Raw genomic sequence first — 19,773 nt, forward strand, 5'->3', positions numbered from 1 at the left:
GCGGAAACATTTGTCCTTACAATGCAAAATCGACTGAAAAACTATGTAATAAATATTCCTAACAACTCTATCATAACTTTCTAAGCTCAAAATCTAATCTTCAAGTCCATGCGATCGAGATCCATTTCTTTGTGATTAGACTTATCTTGTTTTTCCATCAAGCTTCCTTTCTTTTCATTGATCCTGCAAAACATTCAAATGCAATCTTATCACATTATGTATTAAGAATCAATGAATAGGAACTGAATGGAGTTAGATAGTGGATTTTACCTGAAGCGCAACCATACTCTTTGACTCTCCCATCTTCTGGACTTTTCAGGCTCTTAGGGCAGACTTGTATCCAACGCCCTTTCTCTTGGCAGCAAACATAGGTCGGTTCTTCTAGAACGTCCTTGGAAGCATGGTTGGTTGACTTTCCCAACAAATATGCTCCATTGCTTTGCCAAACCATTTCTAGTTCAGCAGCAATGAGCATGTAAGTTAGGTCAATGAGGTTTGCGTCATGATCCATCATATAATACTTTCTTTTGAACTCATTATATAATTCAAGGAGTGACTGTAGAACCCAACCTATAGCCAACTTATCAAGGAATGATGTACCCAACATTATCAACCTATTGATGTGTGATTTCATTCCTAGAACGTGGGCACACACGGGTTTACCATCTTCATGTTTCATTTCCAATAGGGCTTTAGTGACATTGAACCTTTCAATTCTTCGATCTTGTGGGTTAGGGAGAACAACGGGAGGAAGAGGAGGAAGTGAAGCATGATTTCTTGTTCCTTGATTGAATCGTGGAATATCATCTTCATGTGGAATGCTTGCTCCACGGGATTTGGGAAGACCATAGTTGTCGTACTTTGACATCTACAAAACGGGAGAAACAAATTCAAGTTAGTTGATCGATTGAGTCCTTAATAAATCACCCAAATGAGATATTAAGGCTAGGACCCAACACAATATGCTACAACCTAGAAAAGGGATGTCGTAATCTAGTTGCAGAATATTTGAAGGTAAGTGAATAACGATTCACTAATTTCCACCATTAAAAAACGAAAAAGAAATTTAAGTTTTAAATCTATGAAAACTCCTAGATCCTTTGAGATTCATTGAACATTTCAATGGCATGTTTAAATCTCGATATGCCCCTCTAGTTTGTGACCGGGATGCTGAGGATCACAAAGCGGGTGTGAATAACCATGCAAATCTACATGGATCCCTCACATGTTACACTCACATATTCGATGTGTCGGTAAACCACACACGCTCCACCGAAATATGACAAACATTGAGTCACACTTTGCTACCTTTTCTTAGAACCATTTAGTGTGCCGGTTAACCACACACGCTCCACTAACGTCTTCGCAAGGGCACAAAGTGTAATTTCATGGAATTGCATCAATTCACTTTTGCCTAAAGTAACTAAGATTGGGAAATTTATGAAAGCATTTAGTTACTTTTATACTTCATTATACTTATAATGGAAGGTTTCTATCCTATCCTACCCGTTCGGTTAACGACCCTCCACTAGTCAAGAGTGCGGTGGGTAAGAGTGGATACCCATTCAATCGCTATTTTATAGGCAATTTCCTTAAAAACCCCTTATAGACCAGCTTCGTGAATGAGGCCTACTAACGGTAAGACTAACTTTTACTTATACATATATACAATGTTAGACTTTTAATGTTATATATAGTATAGGGTGTATTTTACACTTTTAAAATACTAGGTGGTGTAATTTAATAATTATACTTTTAATTTAATTAAATTGTACACCAAAACTTTATGGATTTACTAAATCTCTTTTAATTATACACTTTAATTAATTAATAAAACCATAAGGGTGTGATTTGAACTTTTTCAAAACAATACTAGGGTTTTAGAATTTAACATTCCTAAAATAAACTTTTAATCAACTTTTAAATTCTAAAACTTGAGGGTATGTTTTGAAAAATTTCAAAAAACATTAGGGTTTAACTTATTTAAATTTCAAAAACAAAACTTTTAAGTTCAAATTTAAACTATAAAACCTAAAGGGGAAAAATTGAAACCTTTCATAACACAAGGATCAAATAACAAATAATATAAATTAAACAATTAATTTAATCATTATCTATATTTGACCTAATTTCAATTTCTTGCAAAGTAAGTTACCCAATTAATACAAATAATCAAACTTTATTATATAAGGAAGTTATTATCTAATCAATTGGTAATTATCTTTTGTTTAATCAAGGATATACTCAAAACAAATATGTATAAAATCGGATTTTAATGACCTAGAACAGATAACGCAAGTATCCATGAGTAAAACAACAAGAAATCTCGAAAATAGCTCCATCTGACGCTCGAACTCGCCGAGTACCACACTGTACTCGCTGAGTTGAGGCCTACTCGTCGAGTACATTGTGGTACTCGCCAAGTTCATCAGCCAGGGAGCTCAAAACTCGATTTTGCAACTTGAACAAACATACAAGGCATCAATACAATAGAAACCAATCAAGGTTCTGATACCATTGTTGGTTTTTGGCCATAAAAACATCCTATGTGCTCATGCAAACCCTAATGCTTGGATCTAGGTTTCTCTATTGTACATGCAATTCGTCTAAGACTATAAACCATAGATCTAGTATATGATAATCAATATAACATATAAATTAGGGCTTAGACCATACCTTGATTGTTATGTAGCAATAACAATCTCAAATCCTTCTTGTATTGACTTTAGAAAGCTTAGAGTCACAAATGTCACTCCTCTAATGGTTCACAAACACCAAGAGCAAGAGGATGAAAAGGAGAAGAGAAGGAGGCTGCCCAAAATGTGTACAAACCCTAGAAGGAGTCTTCTCCACGTTCCTTTAAATAGAGAGGCTATTTGGGTTATCAAATAAGGAAACCCTAATTTGGATGCTTAAGCCCTAAGAAACCCATGGACTCCTTCCTTAACAAGCCTTGGACGATTTCTAATGGGTTTCCCCATAGAATTCGTCCAACTTTATATTGCAAGGTAATCCATAGCCCAATCACAATTATCTTATAATTACAATTCCAGTCCCTTAAGTTTAATTAATGTCTTTTAGTCACAAACTTAATTCTTATTAATTATTGACTAATATTAATTAAACAATATGATTTCTCCTTTAATATATTATTCTCATAATATAATAATAAATCATATTTAATCCTTTCTCTCCATAGTTCATCCTATCAAGTTGCTTTGGTGAAGGCAACCCAAAAGGACCATGCACCATCGGGTCAAGTACATACCAAAATAGTTATGGACTTAGACACTAATCCAGGATATGCATGTAGCATGTTTTGAGGAAGTAACTTAAGAATAATGTTAGAATAGTATGAAAGTTTGGGTCTTTCATAAATATGAAAGTTGGGGTCTTTCACTAACCTATAGATCTTACCTTTCCATACCCACTAATCACGTAAAGGTGAAACCTTTTCACTCATGGAACACATATATGGTTCCTTTTGAAGAAATAGCCTCAAAAATGGCAACCTAAGTTCATTCCTTCCAAAACACTTCATAAAGCAAGATGGATAAGACTCTCTCGACCTCTGTGGGTCCAGATCCGGAGTCTAACACATAAAGGGACCATAAACTCATCAATTCAAGCCATAAAAAGGGTATAGAAAACCCTAGATTCATAGATCTTAACCAAAACAGAAGGAGAGTTCGATTCCCTACCTCAACAGTGAAGATTTGAGCTTGAAAACCTCAAATCAGCAACTCCCTTGACCTCCTCTTGCTAGAAACAACTTATTCTTTGCAAAACCACACCAAGAATGATCAAAATAGCTCTATATCTCTCACAACTCGCTCAAGCTCTCAAGGGTCTCTCTCTCTGGACTGGTAGCCGCAAATGATGGCTATAAGGTCCCTTAAATAGGGCTCAGGCCCACGGATTTAGGGTTTCTGACCTCAGCGCAGACTCGTCGAGTCCACCCTTTCCGACTCACCGAGTCCATTCATTAATCCAGTCAGCGAATCGCGATCCTACTCGACAAGTCTAGGCGCCAACTCGTCGAGTTCTTCTTCATTATTCAAAATAAATAATGGTAATACTAACCTGGAAATCTGGATGTTATATATATATATATATATATATATATATACACACACACACACACATATTGTAACGCCCGGGTTTTCAGGGCTAAGCATTTTTGTCAATGTAATAGTCTAGGTCAACTATTGTAACTCTTTTTGAAGTAATAAATATGAAATATTTGAGTATTATGTGAATTATGTGTGTTTATGTGTTTATTATTTAATTATAAATGTATAATTAATAAAGAATAAAAATGAGCGTCAAAATTAAAGTGTGAGATAATCCCGATATCTCTACATAAAGTTGTAGAATATGTCTCAAGGTTTCCGTGCATATAAAGAATGCCGAAATCCGAGCTATAAAGAAGAAGTTATGGCCCGCCGAAGTTTTACGACAAAACCGGCACGATACCGGGAGACGTAAATAGTGAATTTACGATAGAAGACTTTTTAGCCTTAGCAATCTAAACAAAAGTCGTAGAATATGTTAAACTAAGAACATCGATAAAAAGAACGCCCAAATCTGACTTCGTATGAAGAAGTTATGATTTTTCTAAGATTCGGCTTAGCAGTGCACGGCCTGAAACTCGAATTTTAGTTCGAGCGGTTTTTGGCTTACGCAACGTAAATGAGAGTTGAAGATCTCATTAATAGGAAATCAACGGTAAAAAGACAGACAAAAACAGAGTCCGTATGCAGAAGTTATTAATTTTACGCAGACGTTTAACAGTATAATCTCCTTGTACTGTTAAATTTAAGATCGGTCGAGAATTAGCTGACGGTGTCAAAATGAAAGTTGTAGATCTTATTATTACCTACGCGTGGATATAAAGAACGTCAAAAACGGAGGTCGTATGTGAAAGTTACGGATTTTAGAAGTCGGAAGTGTGCTGTGCGAAAATGGGTGATGTGGCACAATCTTGGCCATTGCTTTCTCCCCAAGGCTTGCCACCAGATGGTGACATGTGGCACCAAGTTCAGCCACATTTCACCCTATAAATACCACCTCTCCCACCCTCATTTTCTTCACACCTTTCCCATTCTTTCTTCTCTTTACTCTCTCTCTCTCTAGAACCTCTCTCTAGCCCCGAAATCCCCCGAAAAGCCTAGGGAACCTCCCTAGCACGAGGCGGAAGCCCCGGAGTGCTCGAAGGCTCTGAGAAGAAGAGCTTTTCGGCTCGGGAACGCTGCTCCAAGCAAAGCCCGGTTTTCTATAAAACCCGCTGTAAGTGAGCTACGCCTACGCTATTTTTAATATAACTTTTATTTAATTATAGTAACGTTATTAGGAACTTATAATAAATACTTGGGCTATTATTATGGGTTATATAAGTATTTTTTTTGACGCTTATATAATAATAATAATAGCTAGACTATTAATTAGTCTCGACGAATAATAAACTAAACTCTAGTGGTAATAATACTAGGTTTCGTCGAAGAAAAATTCTTTTTAAGAAGCGAAGCGCTGTCTGAGTTCGGAATCACCACCTTTTCCGGTGAGTGCATAGTTACCTTCAACTTACACATAGATATGAAGTATTTTATATAAATTACGTGCTATGTGTGCATATTATCTGAATACTTGCTATCTATGCTAGATGAACGTTGTTATACATGTTTTCAATGATTTAAACTGTATATGTATTTTATATCTACGAAAATGTTGGGGTAAAACATGGGTAGATGTAATAGGTGATGTGTGATAAAATGATGAGAGGCCTCGATGTTGTTGTTGTTGATCCAGTCATCTAGCGGAGTATAGATGACGACCACGGACTCTTCTAGACAGTCCAGTGGAACACTAGCAGGTTCGCAACCTGTAGGTGTTGTGAACGATGTGTTCACCGGTGTACTCCATCCCCCACATGGTTGCCTATTAGGACATTTATTGCTGAGGAATCCCCTTAGCAGTAGTGTCCGTCCCGATGATGATCCTTAGGCTAGGTCCCTTATGATAGGTGTTTAGGGACGTAAAGTGAGGATAACGGGAACGGGTAATCGGGTTATTGTTGATTGATGAAATTAATAAACTTATTGTGGGTTGAAAACCCTATGTGCTCACCAGGCTCCCAAGCCTGACCCACTCAGTTTTATGTATTACAGGTAGTGGCACATGAGCATAGGTGTGATGTTTTGGACGAGGGATTACGGATATAGACCTGTAGATATGAAATAATGTAGTAAGGCTTATATTGTACTGTTTATACTTTTGATCTGTACGAACATGACATCCCGAGTCTTTTAATGAATACATTTCTATGGAAATGCTTTTGATAAATCTTTATCATATTATTGTTTTGGGACAAATTCCGCAAACCATTTATTAAAAGATAACTCTGATTTTGAAATAAAGTATAAACAAAACCGGTCTTTTCTGGCCGTGATTTTGGGGATGTCACAGTTGGTATCAGAGCATTAGTTTAAGCGAACTAGGAATTTGTAGGATTTCTAGACTTAAACTTAGAATGCTAAGCGATGATTGTGAGGTGTGAGCACTAGCTTATTTTAGGAATTGTGCCTAAAATGCTTTTATGTGCTAAATGTTTTATGCATGATATGCTGTTATTTTGTTCGGATCTATGGTCTGTTGCCGACCGGATCTGGAAACCTTATGTGTTTAGGATTCTAAACGTACGACTACGATATTAGAACTAGCATGTAAACGTTTCGGAGTGATAAGGACGATTTAAAACGTCTCTCCTAAATAAAGATCTAAATCCACCTTATTCGGTATATAGATCAAGATGGTAAGGACCCGTAGTGGAAACGTAAACGCAAATGGGAACGGACACCAACCCCCCGTGATCGAGCAAATACCAGTTGTGGAAGCCGCTGCCGGACCAATAACGATGGCCGGAGTGCAAGCAATGATCCAGGCAATGTTGGATCGTCAAATGGAGGAAACCAGGCGTTTGCTCCAGCAAAATCGAGAGGAAGCGACTATTCAGCTCGAACAGCCCGAGTTGAACGAAGGGCAGACTGAAGAAGGAAACTACAGTGGGACTATTGGTCAAGCCAACCCACCGATAGTTAGGCAAAACCACCAGGATGGAGGAAATGATGGACGTGGATGCAAATACAAGGATTTCATGGCATCCAAGCCACCGAGTCTATCCGGAAGCCCGACGCCGGTGGAAGTCATGAACTGGATCTCTGAGATGGAGACAATGTTTGAGAGTTGCGAGTGTAGCAATAGGCAGAAGACTGCTATTGCAGTTCCTCTATTGAAATCTGGAGTACTAAGCTGGTGGAAGCTATTAGCTGATTCAATGCCCAAAGGTGAAGCAAGCAAAATGTCGTGGGAGGATTTTCTGGTACAGTTGAAGATGCAATACTGTTCTGAGCAGGATCTTCTGGAGATCAGCAACGAATTCCAGAATCTGAAGAAGGGAAGAATGAGCGTTACTGAATACGCTGCAAGCTTTACTGAGAAAATGAAGCTTGTTCCTCACCTCGTCCCAACTGAACTCTCCAAGGTTAACAAATTTGCCCTCGGATTACCAGCGGACTTCGGTCCAATGGTCAAGCAAACTACCACTCTAAAAGCTGCCATCTGGGCTGCTAAGAATGTGGAGACCCAGATACGAGAAAAGGGTCTGGAGAGAGCGGAAGTGGGAGAGAAACGGAAATTTGACGGATCCTCGAGGTCCGGTAAGAAAGGTAGATTCTCGAAGTCTAGTTCGAGAGGAGGAGGATCAGAAGCAAAGTGGTGTGACAAGTGCAAGAAGAAGCACTCTGGGAAGTGTGATGGAGGGGTCACTTGTTACAAATGCGGAAAGCCTGGGCACTATGCCAACGAATGCACCCTTAACCAGAAGGCCTGTTATGGGTGTAATGAAGAAGGGCACATTTTGAAGGACTGCCCGAAGAAGAAGGAGGCAGGAAGACCCAACATACCACCAAAGCCGAAGGCGAGAGCCTTCCAGATGACGCTCGAGGCTGCAAAGGAGGCAGCAGACGTCGCTTCAGGTACCTTTCTTGTAAATGGTTTGCCTGCAAATATACTGTTTGATTCCGGAGCCAACTACTCCTTTGTGTCGCATAAATTTAGTGCGAAATTAGCATTACCTGTAGAAAAACTTGATAACGCCCTAATTGTAGAAGTTGCCAGTGGCAAATTCGTACCTGTTAGTAATCGTATTAGGAACATCGTCATTGACCTAAACGGAAACGAATTCCAGGAGGAACTATTACCCATAGAGTTAAACGGTTTCGACATCGTTTTAGGTATGGATTGGCTTAGCGCCAACGATGCCGAGATATTATGCCGAAAGAAGATAGTTAGGATAAACCCACCCGGAAAGGAATCATTTATGGTGTACGGGGACAAATGCAGAGTGAGTTCTGGAATCATATCCTTGATGAAAGCTAGGAAATGTTTGTCCAAGGGATGTGCATCGTACTTGGCATTCGTAATCGATGCTAAGAAAGAAAAGAAAGAGGTGCAGAATATACCGGTTGTGTGCGATTATCCGGAAGTCTTTCCCGAAGATCTTCCTGGATTACCACCTGATAGGCAAGTAGAATTTCGTATAGACTTATTACCAGGAACCACACCGATAGCAAAGGCACCTTACCGATTAGCACCGACGGAGATGAAGGAGCTCATGATGCAACTTCAGGAGCTGTTGGATAGCGGTTTCATTCGACCTAGTTCATCACCCTGGGGAGCTCCGGTGTTATTCGTGAAGAAGAAGGACGGAAGCATGAGGATGTGCATAGACTACCGAGAGTTGAATAAGGCAACGGTGAAGAACAAGTATCCATTACCGAGGATTGATGATCTATTCGATCAGCTGCAAGGTTCGAGCTACTTCTCAAAGATCGATCTTAGGTCAGGATATCATCAGCTGAAGGTGAGAGAGCAGGATATTGAGAAGACTGCATTCAGAACAAGATATGGACACTACGAGTTCTTGGTTATGTCGTTCGGACTAACCAATGCTCCCGCATCATTCATGGATTTGATGAATAGGGTTTGTAAACCATTCCTCGATAAATCTGTGATAGTGTTCATCGACGACATTCTCATTTACTCGAAAAGCCAGGAGGAGCATGGCAAGCATCTACGAGAAGTGTTGGAGGTGTTAAAGAAGGAGAAGCTTTTTGCAAAGTTCTCCAAATGCGACTTTTGGATACGGGAAGTCCAATTCTTGGGTCATGTTGTTAACCAAGAAGGAATAATGGTTGACCCTGCCAAGATCGAAGCTGTAATGAAGTGGGAACGTCCGAAGAATCCCACGGAGATTCGAAGCTTTCTAGGATTAGCCGGATATTACCGACGATTTATCCAAGGCTTTTCTTTGATAGCTGCTCCATTAACAGCTTTGACCCATAAAGGAGCTACGTATACATGGAGTGAGAAACATGATGAGGCGTTCGAGAAGCTAAAGAAGAAGTTATGTGAAGCGCCAATACTTTCTCTACCCGATGGAGTCGAAGATTTCGCAGTTTATAGTGATGCATCTGGAGTCGGGTTAGGTTGTGTTCTGACCCAAAGAGAAAAGGTGATAGCATACGCATCTCGACAATTGAAAGAGCACGAAAAGAACTACCCCACTCATGATCTGGAGTTGGCAGCGGTAGTATTCGCCTTAAAGATATGGAGGCATTACCTCTACGGCACGAAGTGCAAGCTCTTCACTGATCATAAGAGTCTCCAGTATCTCTTTAATCAGAAGGAGTTGAACATGAGGCAACGACGCTGGCTAGAACTTCTCAAGGACTACGACTGTGAGATACTTTACCACCCAGGTAAAGCAAATATAGTTGCTGATGCTCTCAGTCGGAAAGTCAATCTTGAAAGAAGAAGGCCAAGAGCATTAAGAATTGAAGTCGTCTCGATGATTGTGGAAAGTATCAGGAAAGCTCAAGAAGAAGCCTTAGAAAAGAATGACCGAAAGGAAGAACGTTTGGGAAAAACGTTAGTGTTCGGTACGAACAGTCGAGGACTGAATGTATTCCAAGATCGAATTTGGGTACCTAAGACGGGAGGAATAAGAGATCTTCTAATGGAAGAAGCACACAAGACCATGTACTCGATTCATCCCGGTAGCACTAAAATGTATAAGGACCTAAAACCCTACTACTGGTGGCCGACGATGAAGCTCGATGTTGCGAAGTATGTGGCTGAGTGCGTAACATGTGCGAGGGTTAAGGCACAACATCAAAAACCGTATGGGAGTTTAGAACCCTTACCTGTACCCATGGGTAAATGGGAAGACATCACCATGGATTTTGTGACTAAACTGCCCAGAACGAAGAATGGTCACGACATGATTTGGGTAGTCGTGGATCGTTTCACCAAGAGTGCACACTTCATAGCCGCCAACGAGAAGTGGTCTATGGATAAGCTCGCAAATGCTTACGTGAAGGAAATTGTAAGACTTCACGGTGTCCCTCTTACGATTGTGTCAGATCGTGATAGTCGTTTCACGTCAAGGTTTTGGAGGAGTCTACAAGAGGAGTTGGGTACAAAGTTGTGTTTGAGTACTGCTTACCATCCGCAAACTGATGGTCAGAGTGAAAGAACGATTCAGACGTTGGAAGATATGCTGAGAGCATGTACCCTCGAATTCCAAGGGAATTGGGACGAGCACTTACCTCTGGTAGAATTTTCCTACAACAATAGTTTTCACTCGAGCATCAAGATGGCTCCTTATCAAGCCTTGTATGGGCAGAAGTGTCGTACGCCTTCTTGTTGGCTTGAAGCCGGAGAGAAGCAGTTTATGGGCCCCGAGATAGTCCATGAGACTGCTGAGAAATTGAAGGTGATTAGGGAAAGAATGTTAGCAGCTCAGGATCGTCAGAAGAGCTATGCCGACAAGAAAAGACGACCGATAACCTTCGAAGTTGGGGATTCCGTTTTACTTAAAGTCTCACCGTGGAAGGGACTTATACGATTTGGGAAACGAGGAAAGTTGAGTCCAAGGTTTATTGGACCATTCAAAGTTCTTCAGAGGATTGGGAACCAAGCTTACAAGTTGGAATTGCCCGAAGAACTCAATGGTATTCATAACACCTTCCATGTGTGTTATTTGAGGAAATTCATGGGAGATGTTCCCGACATAATTCCAATCTCGGAATTAAGGATGGATGAGAATAAAAGGTTGATCGAAGAGCCTGAGGCAATTATTGACCGTAAGACTAAGAAGTTACGACGCAAGATGGTCGACTTGGTGCTAGTCCGATGGAAACATTCGAATGGGCCGAATCTCACTTGGGAAACAGAGGATGACATGATGAGTCGCTATCCACATCTGTTTGCTGATGCATGATTCCGGGACGGAATCATCCTAAGGGGGTGAGAATTGTAACGCCCGGGTTTTCAGGGCTAAGCATTTTTGTCAATGTAATAGTCTAGGTCAACTATTGTAACTCTTTTTGAAGTAATAAATATGAAATATTTGAGTATTATGTGAATTATGTGTGTTTATGTGTTTATTATTTAATTATAAATGTATAATTAATAAAGAATAAAAATGAGCGTCAAAATTAAAGTGTGAGATAATCCCGATATCTCTACATAAAGTTGTAGAATATGTCTCAAGGTTTCCGTGCATATAAAGAATGCCGAAATCCGAGCTATAAAGAAGAAGTTATGGCCCGCCGAAGTTTTACGACAAAACCGGCACGATACCGGGAGACGTAAATAGTGAATTTACGATAGAAGACTTTTTAGCCTTAGCAATCTAAACAAAAGTCGTAGAATATGTTAAACTAAGAACATCGATAAAAAGAACGCCCAAATCTGACTTCGTATGAAGAAGTTATGATTTTTCTAAGATTCGGCTTAGTAGTGCACGGCCTGAAACTCGAATTTTAGTTCGAGCGGTTTTTGGCTTACGCAACGTAAATGAGAGTTGAAGATCTCATTAATAGGAAATCAACGGTAAAAAGACAGACAAAAACAGAGTCCGTATGCAGAAGTTATTAATTTTACGCAGACGTTTAACAGTATAATCTCCTTGTACTGTTAAATTTAAGATCGGTCGAGAATTAGCTGACGGTGTCAAAATGAAAGTTGTAGATCTTATTATTACCTACGCGTGGATATAAAGAACGTCAAAAACGGAGGTCGTATGTGAAAGTTACGGATTTTAGAAGTCGGAAGTGTGCTGTGCGAAAATGGGTGATGTGGCACAATCTTGGCCATTGCTTTCTCCCCAAGGCTTGCCACCAGATGGTGACATGTGGCACCAAGTTCAGCCACATTTCACCCTATAAATACCACCTCTCCCACCCTCATTTTCTTCACACCTTTCCCATTCTTTCTTCTCTTTACTCTCTCTCTCTCTAGAACCTCTCTCTAGCCCCGAAATCCCCCGAAAAGCCTAGGGAACCTCCCTAGCACGAGGCGGAAGCCCCGGAGTGCTCGAAGGCTCTGAGAAGAAGAGCTTTTCGGCTCGGGAACGCTGCTCCAAGCAAAGCCCGGTTTTCTATAAAACCCGCTGTAAGTGAGCTACGCCTACGCTATTTTTAATATAACTTTTATTTAATTATAGTAACGTTATTAGGAACTTATAATAAATACTTGGGCTATTATTATGGGTTATATAAGTATTTTTTTTGACGCTTATATAATAATAATAATAGCTAGACTATTAATTAGTCTCGACGAATAATAAACTAAACTCTAGTGGTAATAATACTAGGTTTCGTCGAAGAAAAATTCTTTTTAAGAAGCGAAGCGCTGTCTGAGTTCGGAATCACCACCTTTTCCGGTGAGTGCATAGTTACCTTCAACTTACACATAGATATGAAGTATTTTATATAAATTACGTGCTATGTGTGCATATTATCTGAATACTTGCTATCTATGCTAGATGAACGTTGTTATACATGTTTTCAATGATTTAAACTGTATATGTATTTTATATCTACGAAAATGTTGGGGTAAAACATGGGTAGATGTAATAGGTGATGTGTGATAAAATGATGAGAGGCCTCGATGTTGTTGTTGTTGATCCAGTCATCTAGCGGAGTATAGATGACGACCACGGACTCTTCTAGACAGTCCAGTGGAACACTAGCAGGTTCGCAACCTGTAGGTGTTGTGAACGATGTGTTCACCGGTGTACTCCATCCCCCACATGGTTGCCTATTAGGACATTTATTGCTGAGGAATCCCCTTAGCAGTAGTGTCCGTCCCGATGATGATCCTTAGGCTAGGTCCCTTATGATAGGTGTTTAGGGACGTAAAGTGAGGATAACGGGAACGGGTAATCGGGTTATTGTTGATTGATGAAATTAATAAACTTATTGTGGGTTGAAAACCCTATGTGCTCACCAGGCTCCCAAGCCTGACCCACTCAGTTTTATGTATTACAGGTAGTGGCGCATGAGCATAGGTGTGATGTTTTGGACGAGGGATTACGGATATAGACCTGTAGATATGAAATAATGTAGTAAGGCTTATATTGTACTGTTTATACTTTTGATCTGTACGAACATGACATCCCGAGTCTTTTAATGAATACATTTCTATGGAAATGCTTTTGATAAATCTTTATCATATTATTGTTTTGGGACAAATTCCGCAAACCATTTATTAAAAGATAACTCTGATTTTGAAATAAAGTATAAACAAAACCGGTCTTTTCTGGCCGTGATTTTGGGGATGTCACACATATATATACACACACACACACACACACACACACATATATATATATATATATATATATATATATATATATATATATATAGAGAGAGAGAGAGAGAGAGAGAGGTTCTGTTGAGAAAAAAAATATTGAGAATGAGGGAATCATTCACAATCATACATTTGTTTCGCTGCAAAACACTTAAGCGTACCGACGGAAATAGATAATGGATGCACATGTGTTTTCCAACAAAACATGTTTCCTCAAAATATGCTAATAATTACCTTAATATACACAAAACATTTTTTTTTTTTTTTTTTTTTTTTGTTTTTTTAGAAAGTTATTTTTATCAAAAAAATTGTTTTAAATATATCAAAATTCATAATTTTATATTCTCTATAAATAGACATCCATATTGATATAGTTTTTAAGATAAAATATTTTTTTTAGAGTTTTAGTTTTCGCTATTCATAAGTGAATAAAAATCGATTCAGTTATTCATTTATAACTAAAACGTATGCTTAATTTTTAGTTTTATTAGATTACATTCGTTATTCATTTATAACTAAAACGTATGCTTAATTTTTTTACAATTTAAGTATCAATTCTTATATAAATATAACACGTAATAAAACTTTTTTACCTAATATATATATTTTTTACATCAATCTTTCGTCACACGTTATATTTATATATGAATAAAATGTGTATTGATAGTCGTCATATGTTATATTCATATATAAATAAAAAATTTATCAAAATTTTGTTATTGTTTATTTGTTATTCGAATAACAATAAGTAGTATATTAATAAAAGACGGCGTGTTTTAAAATTTTGAGTTATTTATTCATATATGAATAATAAATGAACTGTAACAAAATTATGATAAACGTGTTTTTCATATATGAATATAACTTGTGAGGAAGACTAATACATATTTTAATCATATGTAATTATAACATGTGACGAGAGCTGATGTAAACTGTAAAGAGTTTATATATGTTATATTATATATGATAGATATTTAAACTCTAAAAAAAATTAATCAAACTTTTTATTCATAAGTGAATAACGAATGTATTGTAGTGAAATTTTGATGTATTTTTATTCACTTATGAATAATAAGAGCTGAAACTATAAAAAAATAAAAGTTTTATTTTATTCACTTATAAATGTTTAATCAATGGTATAATTATATTAAAAATATGCCACATTTTTACGCAGACGATGAAGACCTTTTACAAGTTGTTAAAGAGCATTACATGATGGAGCGTGATGGAAGTGAGATTGAATATGATGACGTTTGGAATGTAGTGGAGAAAAACCAGTATTTCATGTAGACTATAATATTTTATGTATAATGTTTGCTACTTCTTTATCTTATCTATTTCAATGTATTTGTAGTGTTTGTAGTTTCTAGAATAAAGTGTTTGTATCTGTTTCTATGTATTAGCAGACAATAAAAACAACCTAATAAAAACCAATTACATAAAAATAACCTTATACAAAACAGTACATATAAATAACCTTAAAATAACCAAATACATCTAAATAACCTAATAAAAACCAACTACATTAAAATAACGTACGACATAAACATTAAAAGTACGGGAGATCTATTATAAGATTCTAAGGGGTTTCATACTAGAATTCCAACCCATCGCTAATGGATTTGTATTCCTCTTTCGCCGCCTCCAAGATCACTTCCTCATCTTCATTGAGTCGTTCATCATCAATTTTGTTATAAAGATCGTTGAATAACAAAATTTCTGTTTTTACTTCATTCCATTTAGCTGTGACAGCAACAATGTTACGATAGTTTCCTGCAATGGATTGAGAATCAGCGTTGTAGGTATAAGTTAAACGGGTCGAAAAACTTGGATCATTCACAGTGATACTCTCGTACATAGTAATATACACACGTGTTAGACGTGCGATCTCCTCAACGCTCCACAGCCTGGAACCCATTGTGAGTGAAAATTTGATGGTATCCAGAAAAATGAATGAAAGGGTGAAAATTAGATGAAATCATACACATACTAAAGTGAATTTATAGTAAAATATTAGTACTACGGATGAAACACTATTTGATATAGAGTAGATGAAAATTATTGCCGAATTAACAGTACTTTGCTGCGGAGTTGATGAAATAGTAATGCAAATCGAACCACTGCTGCGGAATTAATAGTACTTTGCTGCAGAATTAACAGTACGTTGTAGGAATAAAAGTCTTTTTTTTTTTTTTTTTTTTTTTTTTTGTGTGTGTGTCTTATACAAACTTCATAATAAACATCATTCATTCAATTTTCGTAAAGAGTTGCATTTTTTTATTTATAATATGAGTTCATCTTCAAATTTCTATATTTGCATTCGTAGAAGTTGGTGCATTGAAGGCCATTTCTATATTTTTCAATACCATGGTGAGTTCATTATTTTTATCATTATTTTGTCAAAAATTTTACAGAATAATCACATAATAACTTATGTGATAAAAAAATATTAATAGTAATAAACGAAAAAAAAAAATTTAAAAACCCAATATCCACATAGGTGTTCCATTTCCAGGGATTACTCGATCAGCAGAATTTTCTCTATTGTATTTGTTAATATATATTTTTTCAAAATGTAACAAATAAGTCGTTTTTCTTGATGGACAAGGAATCCGGTCAAGGTTTTCGCCATTCATAGTTGACGACTCCAGTCCGTCGGCGGCCCTCTCATCTAACTTAACCCCCACCACAAATTCCTCCAATCACTCGCTCAATTTCAATTTCAATTTCGAGTTTCACAGCAAACACTATGGCGGGGGAAATGGACTCACCGGCGGCGACACCAAGGACGAAGAAGTCGTTATGGCCTTCTGTTCTTCGTTGGATACCAAGCTCTACCGATCACATAATTGCCGCTGAAAAGCGCCTGCTGTCTATTGTCAAGTAATTATCAACCGCCTTACCTTTCCTTATTTGCATTGTATGATTGTATCGCTGATTGTTTGCTTCTTGTCTTGTTCAATCTATCGAAATACACAGCCTATTCAAAAATCATGTTTATTATACTTTGTTATATGCGTTTTTTATGAAATGAGATGTTTTATCCCTAGGATCGATCCAGTTGTTACTGATTTGAACTAAACACTTGAAATCAATCAATCATCCACGTTGAACCTGCAACTTGAGATTGCAAAATTGTAAAAACTTGAACTTGCTTTTTGCTCAATAACACCTCTTCGACTTGCGATTGCTTAAACTTGATACTAGAAATTTTGAATCAGCATTTTTCTATCAAATAAATCAAACACTTCCCAAATACTAAGAGATTCATATGGATACACAAAACATCATGACAAAGTGACTTGAATGAACTTCCACATGTTACTTTCCATAATCGAGTTTGATGACTATATCAATCTGTTACTTTTTATTTGATATCAATACAATCAAAATCATAAAGTGGCATTTCTATAATCTATTGGTTTCAAATCCCAGGACTTCATACACCCAAGAAAATGTCAATATTGGCACTGGTCCACCAGGGTCAAAGATCAGATGGTTTCGTTCTTCCAGCAATGAACCAAGATTTATCAACACTATTACCTTTGACAGCAAGGAGGATTCACCAACTCTTGTTATGGTTCATGGATATGCAGCTGCTCAGGGCTTTTTCTTCAGAAATTTTGATGCTCTCACAAAACATTTCAGGGTGATTGCACTGGATCAACTTGGGTGAGTTCAATATGTTGTGTTTCTCATCTTTTCCATTATACACACAACACATCAAATACTTCATTTTGCACCTTCACAATAATATTTTTTTAATATATTTTATCTTTTACTTGAGCAGCTGGGGAGGATCAAGCAGACCTGACTTCACTTGCAAAAGTACCCAAGGTTAGTTGCACTTAGCTTTCGAGTTCAATATGTTCTTATCTATGCAAAAGACGTGATTGCCCTCATAATAAAAATCATCCCTAGAATGATTGTTCAGTGCTCCCATGTAACAAAGTAACACTCTGATCATGATCATAACTGAACCCTAAAACCTTAGTATATAATGGTTGTATCTCTGAATGATAATGCAGAAACTGAGGATTGGTTCATTGATTCCCTTGAGGAATGGAGAAAAGCCAAAAAGCTTGATAAGTTTATTTTACTTGGGCATTCTTTTGGAGGATATGTTGTATCTAAATACGCCTTGAAGGTAACTCTCCTGATGATAAACATTACAAAAACAACTTTCATTTCTCAAATCTAAATTACATTAATCTAATGACTTCACACTTTTACCAAAATGAAGCATCCTGAGCATGTACAACATCTGGTTTTGGTGGGCCCTGCTGGATTTACCTCAGAAGTTGACCATAAATCTGAATGGCTTACAAAATTCAGAGCAACGTGGAAAGGAGCTGTTATGAGCCATTTATGGGAATCTAATTTTACTCCAATGAAACTTCTCAGGTAATATAATCTTTTAAATTGCTTATTATTTGTTATATGGACATTAAACTATAATATCATGCAGAGGTTTAGGCCCGTGGGGCCCAGATTTGGTCCGTAGGTATACAAGTGCAAGATTTGGTGAATATGCAAGTGGAGATGTGTTGACTGATAAAGAATCCATATTATTTACAGGTAATTGATTTTCTTTATACTATATGTAATATTAATTTTGATTTCCTCCATTTAACTTTTTATGTAATAATCGATGTTGTTTTTATGAAGATTACATATACCATACTTTGGCTGCAAAAGGAAGTGGAGAACTTTGTTTAAAATACATCTTTTCATTTGGGGCATATGCTCGAAGTCCTCTGTTAGAAAGGTGTGATTATTTGTCTCTATTTACAGTTACTTATATATTGTCTGGAAATGACTTAATTACAGTTTTGGTCCCTGTAGTTTTTACTTTACGGAATTACACTTTTGGTCCCTTTAATTCTAAAATAAGGAGGTGGATTAATTACATTTTTGGATTACAGAGCTGCGGAATGGAAAGTGCCAACAACTTTCATATATGGATTTGAAGACTGGATGAATTACCAAGGGGCAATAGATGCACGCAAGAACATGTCTGTCCCCTGTGATATTATTCGGGTCCCAAAGGTATGTGTACTCTCTTTTCTTTTCTATCACGGAATGGAATCACTCATTCCGTTACCCTGTCGATTCCATTCCTTTGTAAATGGTTTTGTTGATGTCGTTTCAGGCTGGTCATTTTGTGTTTTTGGACAATGCAAATGGATTCCACTCAGCTGTGTTACATGCTTGCAGAAGGTTTCTCACTTCAGATCCTAATGCTTATCCTTTAGCTGAAGGTGTTATCTCCATCTAGTAAAATTTTATATTTAATTTTCTTCTCAAACTTGTCTTATTATTATTATTTTTATAATTATTATAAGTTTAGGTAATGCTTTGTTTTCTTATATAAAATTGAAACAAAGATGGAGATTTTTTTGTAGCCTTGGAATATTTTCACTGTATATAAACCCTTTTACCTGATTGGGTAAAATTGAATGCATTTGTATATATTCTGACTTAACTCACATGAATATAGACTGGTTGAATCGTTTTGAATTCCATGGATATAACAATTCACAACCACCAAAGATATTTCAAATCTTTCGTAAGGCTATCCTTTTTTTTTTTTTTTTTTTTTTGAAATTGATTATTTTGACTATGTTCTTATGTTGGGTGATGTTAATTTTGAGCGATTCTTGTTATCTATATCACATTCTATTAGATCATTTCCAACCAAATTTTATCTTTTAACACCAAGAATAATGCAAATAATATTTCAATTCCAACCCTATTTTTTACATACACGGAAAAGTATGTATCGTTGTATATTTTTTTGTTTATAATTTATAAAAATTGTCAATTTTATAATCTCTTTTGGTTGTAATAACTTTATTAAATAACATATTACAAATAAACAAATTATTTTCAAATTACTAATTAATATCAATTTAATATATAAAATAATATTATAATTTATAAGTTTTTACGTTTACAATATATCTAGTCGTTTGTTATAAACTATAAATAAATAAATATAACTAAAAATGATACGTGAAAGTTTGACACCAAAATATGTAAATAAATAGTATAATA

General features: G+C 36.8%; 1 protein-coding gene across 1 annotated transcript; it reads left to right on the forward strand.

The window, feature by feature from the left end:
• The first annotated feature begins 16,300 nt into the window (after positions 1 to 16,300).
• On the forward strand, positions 16,301 to 19,180 carry LOC145043173 (putative 1-acylglycerol-3-phosphate O-acyltransferase). The gene is made up of 9 exons (XM_078991740.1): positions 16,301 to 16,599; positions 17,152 to 17,388; positions 17,507 to 17,553; positions 17,745 to 17,863; positions 17,960 to 18,120; positions 18,185 to 18,294; positions 18,385 to 18,484; positions 18,642 to 18,765; positions 18,869 to 19,180. Exons 1-9 carry the CDS (start codon positions 16,466 to 16,468, stop codon positions 18,992 to 18,994), a joined length of 1,158 nt encoding a protein of 385 aa, XP_078847866.1. The 5' UTR covers positions 16,301 to 16,465; the 3' UTR covers positions 18,995 to 19,180.
• The last annotated feature ends 593 nt before the right edge of the window (positions 19,181 to 19,773 follow it).

Source organism: Lactuca saligna, chromosome 4, assembly GCF_052625555.1.
Source record: "Lactuca saligna cultivar CGN05327 chromosome 4, ASM5262555v1, whole genome shotgun sequence".
NCBI lineage: Eukaryota > Viridiplantae > Streptophyta > Magnoliopsida > Asterales > Asteraceae > Lactuca > Lactuca saligna.